General features: G+C 39.8%; 1 protein-coding gene and 1 long non-coding RNA gene across 2 annotated transcripts; both read right to left on the minus strand.

Moving 5' to 3' along the window:
- Positions 1-3,034: 3,034 nt before the first annotated feature.
- Positions 3,035-4,148, minus strand: LOC132098417 (uncharacterized). Its single transcript, XR_009422914.1, has 4 exons — positions 4,082-4,148; positions 3,742-3,913; positions 3,295-3,443; positions 3,035-3,191 (listed from the first exon to the last, which is right to left on the minus strand). It is a non-coding gene; the product is annotated as an uncharacterized LOC132098417 (long non-coding RNA).
- Positions 4,148-7,137, minus strand: LOC132098588 (uncharacterized). The gene is made up of 10 exons (XM_059504650.1): positions 6,982-7,137; positions 6,136-6,289; positions 5,657-5,879; positions 5,450-5,576; positions 4,999-5,297; positions 4,818-4,908; positions 4,614-4,730; positions 4,447-4,522; positions 4,193-4,339; positions 4,148-4,155 (listed from the first exon to the last, which is right to left on the minus strand). The coding sequence occupies exons 1-10, from the start codon at positions 7,135-7,137 to the stop codon at positions 4,148-4,150; spliced, it is 1,398 nt and encodes a 465-aa protein (XP_059360633.1).
- Between the last annotated feature and the right edge of the window lie 1,215 nt (positions 7,138-8,352).

Consider the following 8,352-nt stretch of genomic DNA (forward strand, 5'->3'; position numbering starts at 1 on the left):
AGATAGATAGATAGATAGATAGATAGATAGATAGATAGATAGATAGATAGATAGATTAGATGAGTTTGAATGAGTTTAAATTGATTAGCATCAAAGCTTGATTGAGTCTAATGGGATTTGGAGCTTGGGTCATCTGAACATCCTGTCAATGAAAGTCTATGGGCATTTTTATGATTTTTAATATTACTTTTTAAGAAAACCGTAACTCAAACCAGTCTGAAAAAATATAGCACACCAAGTCAGAACAGTACGAAGGTCTGACCCGAGTTTGGAGTATGTAGCTTGAACGGTCTAGGAGGAGTTAGTGTCCAAAAATTTTGCAGTCAGAAAAATAAGAAGAAGAAGAAGAAGAAGAAGAAGAAGAAGAAGAAGAAGAAGAAGAAGAAGTTTAAATAGGATTTCAGTAAGTTGGCTTTCTCAAGCCAACTTAATAATAATAAGTTTAAATAGGATTTCAGTAAGTTGGCTTTCTCAAGCCAACTTAATTAGAGTGACTCGTGAAGGACCAGCACCACCTCCTCTTGTCCGATGGTTTGAGGAACATATCTTCCAGAATCTGGGATTAAGATTTAGGGGCTCATTTTTATTCCATCTCCTCTCCTGAAAAGTTTGTCTTGCAGAATTGACTAAAAGTTAATCTTCACATTAATTCCTAATTCTTTTGCAATTCTTTTTGTCAGTTCTTCTCGACCTGTTTTTTTTTTCTTTTTCTGACCTCATGACCCAGTCAGCATTTTTTGTACAATGGTCAAGTCATAACTTATCCATTTCTGTATTGCATTTGGGTTTGATATTTCTCATGGGGATTTCATAATTTTCGACTTTACAGTTTGAGTTAAAACTCTTTTTTAGCGCATTTCATCTGTAAAAGAAAATATGCCTAACAATTCTGCACACATGAATATAAGGAGTTTTTCTCTTCCAGCTTTCCTGGACTATTGTATATCACTCATAAATGATTAAATAAAAATAATGGTAGTTATTAAGATTGATATGGTTTGGAATTGGTCAAATGTGCTTGGAAAAAAAAAAATCATAATAAAACAATGTTTTAATGTTTAAGTTTGGAATATTAACTGACATGAATGAATGCTATATAAATATTGTTCATGTTAAAGCCTATCTTTCAAGTTGAAGATCCCTGTGAATGAACGTGTAGATAAATAGTGTAGGAATTCGACTTGCGTGAAGAAATTAATCATAAATGTGCATTAAAACAGTTTTTTAAAAGAAATTGTGAGTAAAATTACTTCCGTTGTGAAAACGCTCTGATCGGAAGTGACGCAACGGCCGGTAAACATCGTCTCTTCGTAATGGAGTCAGACAGTGAAGAGGTTGCAGTAGGGATAAATGTCAACTCTTACGATGGGCCATTGCCGTATAATTACGAGCCGCCTAGGCGAGAGAGGGGTCAGGCAGAGTTAAGGGGAAGGGTAAATGGACAGAGGAGAGAGATAGAGTTGTGGTGTGAGGAGAATCGGTTGAGAATTGGGCAGGTGTCTTGGTGAGTGACCACAGGCTAAAGCCAATTGTGGCTAACGTCTCCATGTTTAACACATTGCAGTATTTTTAATAAATCATATTTAGCAATATTGCTGTCGACTTTGTTGTTTTTCAAGCATCCATGTAGATTGTCACCATTTATGCCAGCAACATGTGTCTTAAAATAATTAATTTAGATCCCAGATTTTAAATGAATGTTGTAGGATGTAGGCTATAGCTTACATATGTGACGGTCAGCTAGTCTGGATAGGGATAGAAATTCTGTGCATTTCTATTCAACACAGTTTAATGTGAAATTTTGTAGAAATTGCTAACTGATTTTTAATCAGTAACTGCTTTTAGACCTAGGTGTCCGCATGTTCTGCTTCTGCAGATGTCAAGCGTTTGGGCCGTATATCTAAACAACATAACCGGACAGCTGGAATTCCGAACTTAGTCGGCTGTTATACTACTCACCTTAGTATTTCCCACGGACATTATGTAAATGAGCTCACATGTACTGTGGAGTACGTGTATGAAAGCGGTTAGTCTTCCGGCTAGGACGGGAATATGCTGTTCATGTATATACAGTCATTGTAACAAGGATCTTTTATTGTCATGTGAAGGGATACTGGTTGTAAGGCATGCAGATAAATGCATCTAATTGACAGCCTATACTGTACAGGGGGTGTGTCTTTTTACAGTGCATATTTACCCAAGTTTTAGGAAGTAAGTAGTCTACATGTCGTTTCTTACAAGGTCTTACACCAACCATTAGAGCTACAAGGAGGGAAGGAGAGTGAGTTTATCTTAGCACATTTGTTTAACAGGTGCTTGTGTGGTAGATGTGAGGCTATGCCATCAGCAGTGGAGAGTGTGTGCTGTAGGGAGGTCGACGCCTATTGGTCCCTTGTCCAAAACCTAGATCCCCCAGAAGACATTACCTGCCTCACACTCCATCCAGGGTTTGAAGCATCCTGTCTGAATCCTTTTGTGCTGCAGATAGCATACATGAACTTCAGACAGGAGCATGGCCCTCTTCAAGCCAGCAGACCAGAGTAGGTTTTGAGCAAAAATTATTTCACACTGCAATTCAAAGAAACAGCTTTTCTACACCAAAATAGTAAATCCTGTTAAGCAGGTTTTTAAACTCAGTGGTTTCCATATACTTCCTATAAAAACAACTTTGGTGTTGTGTAGTACAGTAGAATATCAGCCAACAGGACATGCAATATTTACCATTGGAATTGTTTACTATGAAAACATGGTATGATCAAAATGTAATTATGTCCCAATCTACACCACAGGCAGTTCCGATACACAGCATACAGGCAGGTTGTCCGCTGGGCGTACGGAATAATAGGCAGGAACATTAGGAAAGCCATACCTTCATGTGTTGTGTCAGCAATAAGGAGGCAGTTTGCAGAGGAGGGACAAACATACAAAGGTTTCCAGTGGCCCCGCTTGGAAGACGATTAATAAATACATAGTGAAACAAACTGTACTGGTACAATTGATCTTTTATTACATGTTAAAACGTGAGTGTCGTGCGAGATGGAGGCTGACTGCCTCATCCTTGGCAACCTTCTGGACGGAAGAGGTGAGGGGGGGCGGTGCAGCAGAGGACAAGACGGCACTGCTTTCTTGTAGGGCCTGTGGTGACTTGCAGTATTCCTCTACCAGAGAGACCATAAGATTTGTTGCGTATCCTTGAGGAGAGAAATGTTTAGAAAACATTTAGTAACATGGATGACTCGCATAAAGATAGATTCACACAAAAAAGATATTGAAAAACTAAGTGAAACTACTAACCGTAAGATGGTTTCTCCTTGATGGGGTGGACTACCCAGCCACCTTTCCGAAACCGTGGGTAGCGAACAGCGTAGCGTACCTCACCCTCACTAGTTCGCGCTACATCTCTGTTGCCATTACTATTGAAATGTAGGGCTGCCAAGAGAAGTCTCTACGAGATAAGTAGATAGAACATTAGGTCTCCAAAGCTAACCCAATGCAGTGAAATGCAACAGAAATATGACATTAATGTTTTCAGTTCAAATGGGTATAAGACAATGACTCATCTTTGCAATTATTTTTTTGCAAACAATATGTAATGCTGTTATCAATCTATAACATTTTGGTCTGCTATACAAGACTGCATTAGTTTTTAGCCATATTCATTCTGTCATAATTTCCTGAAATTGAAAAAAAAAAAAAAAAACTAATTTTATTAGTATCGATACTTTTAAGTGATAACACTACCTGCTGTACATCCCAAGAAAAGAAAAGCCAGTGTGTTTGGGAGCAAAGTGCAGAATAAGGGAATGGTAGGCCTCCAGGGAGAATGTCTGATGCTGAGGTGACAATTGTCGAATATCCTTTACCAGTGCTTTCCTGGCAGCTACACTCTCCAGTTTAGTGGCTGCTGGTGATCCTGAATAAAACGTATTCTGTCATATAATCTCTCGCATTTCATAACACAAGTAATTATTAGTACACATGGGGTTACGTATTGATAAAACCAAACTAAAATTTACAAGCACTGAAAAAAGTTTAGCCTCAAAACATTCGACATCTTTTAACATAGGCTATTATGTTGTACCTGGTTCCAGCCACTCCTTGTTTCTTGCCTCTCCTTCCAACGGTGGATGTGCGCAGCTGGTAAATGCTAGAGAGCTGTGTTCATGTATGTCCTGTACATGATTTATCATACTCTGCCATTTTGCCTGCATCTCATCTGGATCTCCTGTAGGGGTGGAAGCTGCGGTCCAATAGAGATGGTTGATAATGGCAGGCCTCCACAGCTTCAGATCCTCACAGTCCCTCTCTTTTGCAGCAGCATCCAGTGCTTTCTGTACACCTGTTCCAGAGCAGACAAACAGAGCAGAGCAAATTAATTATTAGGAAAGTGAATTTAACTACAAAAACAAGTCTGTTATATAGAACTACCAGCATCACAATACATACTTTTCCCAATATGCCAGACGTCAAAGAAATGCTTTGTTCCTTCTGAACACATTTTCTCACGTACCCACTTGGCCACCTAAAACACAAATAGATTTTATAGAATTGATTTTGAGTGATACTGTGCCTGTCAATGCTGTTCAGCTTTAGATCTCTCCTAGCATCATTACCTGCCGATTTCTGTCTGTTATCAGAGCAGACACTTGCATGTCTTGGTCCATCAGGAACTGCATACTCCGCTTTAGACCCTCTAGCTCACACCAAGAGCTGCTTGGGACTTCTGAGCTCTGTAAAACCAACTGATTATTACTGAACAGTAACTGTAATATCAGTAACTAAATCAGACACAAGATTTCTGTGTGACATCAACTTACTTGGACAAGCTGAACATCCAAAACTTTGTTAATTCGATCCTCAATCAAGGAGTAGCTACCATACTTGGCACAGTGTCCAGGAGAATCTGATCTAAGAACGTCAAAAACAGTTACATTTATAGGTTAATGCAAAAACACATTGACCTGTTCTACATCAGTGACGTGAGCTGGACCATTCTACCTGCAGTCACCAGACAGGATCAATCCACCCCCAGTCTCCTTCAACTCCCTGATGATCCCACTCTGCTCATTCCTCCAGGCCTGCACGATGGTAGGGATAGTGTAATAGCGATGATGGCGGAAAAAAGTGCCGGGACTTATGCACTGCAGTCCAAACAGCTTCAGCATCCTGATTGTCTGAGTAGCCATGCAACCTGAGAAGTGGATGGCACCGCTGAGTAAAAGGTTGCAGGCAGGCATGTTTCGATGCACCTTCTCTTGGTTTTGCCAGTAACGCTCATAGCCACAAGTTCCGCAGGCCTGAAAGATGATAGAAGATTCAATACTCAAGCAGCTTTAAGATGAGCCAGTAAAAAACCTGTATAGTTAAGACACAAATAATGAATATACATACTGTACATTCACAGACTATAATTCAGCTCCTCATAGACAGTTGACAATTAAGACATTACCTGCTTGACTTTTATGAAAGTTCCTTCCGGGTGCATTATGCGTCCCTGGGTTTCCCCACAGCATGCAGGGCAAACTGTGAACAAGGACAGCAACTGCCTCTGGCAAACAATGAACTTGTCAACAGCACTGAAAACAAGAAAAGGAAAACACTCATTAATTCTGACTATGACATCAGAAACAGTTTCCATTAATAAAAAGGTTTTTACTTTGGGTCACTGAGAGATTCCAGCTCTTCTGGTTCCTCCTGAGAGGACTCTCTCAACATCTCCTCCCCTGGACTCCATGACATATCACCAGAATGGTTGACAATATCAGAAAATGACCATTCATCATCACTTTGTTCAGGACTGGCCAGTGGAGTTGATCTGCGATGCTCAACCCTTTCGGTTTGAGTCCCCACATCCACCATCTGAGGCTTTACCTGAACACCTTAGATGAAAGAGATTCATCTTAATAATTGTTCACCAATTGTACATTCATTGGTAACAACACATGCACTATCTAATGCAACCCAGTAAAAATGTATTTTTCTAACATTATGAAGTTCTTAATTTTTAATGTTTACTGTCTGAAAAGTGGAAATGACAAAATAGTAACCATGGAGATCATGAAATTTTTTGACGTAATCCTTATTTGTGATTGTTTATGGCATGTATGTTGAATGCTAGATATATAAGCTAGCTACCTAATGAACGATGTAAACATCTTATGTTGCACTGTGATCCACGATGGACCAGTTCTGGCTCAGGGTCCATTGTAGAGATGTCTCCATCTCCATCAGGATCTGAAGTGGCAGTTGCACCCGCCCCGTCTTTGCTGGCAGCACTCTCTCCCACAATCTGAAAACAGACCGAGATCACAACTTTGAACTCTAAAAAATGTAGTCCTTTCATGAAAATCCCCCATTCATGCATTATTTAAAAGACTGTTAATCTTTTCAAAATCTTTTTAAAGTACGTTAGTCCCGAGCTGCATTCCCTTGCATGTGCCTTGTTGATACCAGCTTCGATTAGTCAAAGAAAACCAAGGCAAATCCGATTTAACTAAGAAAACTAATATTGTAAAGAATTACTTGGATGCGTTTTGGAGACGGTGAAAAGTGCGCGCTCTTTCTTTCAGTCAAACATGCGCCCTGTCACAAGGGCAGCGTTTCATCTACATTACTCACCGATCAAATAAGACTTTGGCGGGACAAAAAAATCAATTTGGCGGGCGCTAAAACAAGTTAAATGCAGGAAAATTCATGCGTGAATTTAACCGAGTAGTAATATGCGAATGCGACCACATAAAATTGTAATTAAAAAAAATTAAATTTTCTGGAACCCTGTCTTAATAGCTCAATAAAATAAGTGGCAGGAGGCTCATGTGCAGCCTCACGGGGTGTAACAAGAGTAAGCTGACGGCAGCTAGGCGGGCTTTCGTGCCATGCCAAGACTAATCCATTATAACGTCAAGAAAAATACATTTGCAGAGATTACATGCAGAGCTACATTTCGATGCAACAATTTGTATATGGTATTATAAGACTTACTGTGCAAAGCTCCCGTTTTCGACGCGCAGATTCTCTGCTAGTGCTAATATTAACGTTAGACTCTTCACTCCCGCCAGATTTTGCAGGTGGACTTGCATGCACCGATGGCACAGCTCCATTTGCCAGCCTAACCCACTCTTTTCGTCGAAATCCCATGCGAAATTCCATAAGATCTCCTTGGTTGTAGCTGTCCGGTGTGAAGTGTTTTTCACATACCACCGTGTGTCTAGTCAACGAGGAGGCAGCGAAATTGCTTCTCTTTGCCTGGACGAAACGTATCCAAGCACGGAAATCTTTGTGTTTCTTGTTTGGAAATCGGTGGACCCGATGGCCAGACAAGTTGGAGTTGTTGCATCCAAAACAAACACAAGAATTCACCATTGTGACAACTCAAACCTACTATAACTATAATAACGATAACGACAATCTCTATTTTCTGTTTCCACCTCTCAGACTACGTAAACCCACACTGAGAACCAGGGCTGCAGCGCCTATGTTTGCCTGTCGTTACGTCATATGACGCGTTCTCTGGGAAAAGGCGGTTTTTTGGCGCATAGCTTAGAATAGGCACTTTTTTTCCTTAATTTCTGCCCGTGGGTGTTGTAAAACATATGTATTCTTATGTACGTCTTTTTAAATTTACATTTTCATACAATATTCTGTATAAATTAAGTTATAAAATTATATTGAAAGATGGCCTTTAACATAGTTAATGTTTATAAATGAAATCTTATTGTAAAGTGTTACTAAAGTTATATATATATTGTTCCGTGAATGTGATTTTAAAGTCTAGATGATTCGGATTAACCCTTTAACTGCCGTATCCTTTAAAACCTCACTGCCAGAGGGATATTGTTAATGCATGTGGGCACAGTTTACCTGATGCCACCGGGGTGGCGTTCGCACTGATGGCTTGAGCCTGCCATCGCTGCTTGCAGCTATATTTATTATTATTATTCCGCTTCTCCAAAATGAATTGCATTTTTGAAGGGCCTAAACATGCTCAAAAAGTCATGAAACTTTGCAGACACCTCAGAACTGGCGAAAATTTACATCTGATATGGGTTCAGAAGTGGGTGTGGCAAAATGGCTCGACAGCGCATATATGTAACAGACAAATACCTACAAAAAAGACTCTTGGAGCAAAATTCTAAACCCAACAGGAAGTCGGTTATTTTTAATATTATGAGCAAATTCTGTGTAATTTTTGTCATTTCCATGCGTTGTATTTTAACGAACTCCTCCTAGAGATTTATTCAGATCAATACCAAATTTGGTATGCCTAATCTAAAGGCCTTTACGATGTTAAATTGCGAAGAGATTGAGTTTTCGTCTAAGGGCATGTCCGTGGCAGCCTGGCGAATTTTGATG

This window comes from Carassius carassius, chromosome 22 (assembly GCF_963082965.1).
Source record: "Carassius carassius chromosome 22, fCarCar2.1, whole genome shotgun sequence".
In the NCBI taxonomy this organism is placed as follows: Eukaryota; Metazoa; Chordata; class Actinopteri; order Cypriniformes; family Cyprinidae; genus Carassius; species Carassius carassius.

Coding starts and splice junctions, on each gene's coding strand:
- LOC132098588 (XM_059504650.1), bottom strand. CDS start 7,137: ATGGGATTTCGACGAAAAGAGTGGGTTAGGCTGGCAAATGGAGCTGTG. Junction 6,290..6,981: donor GAAAACGGGAGCTTTGCACA/GTAAGTCTTATA, acceptor GTCTGTTTTCAG/ATTGTGGGAGAGAGTGCTGC. Junction 5,577..5,656: donor GAATCTCTCAGTGACCCAAA/GTAAAAACCTTT, acceptor TCTTGTTTTCAG/TGCTGTTGACAAGTTCATTG.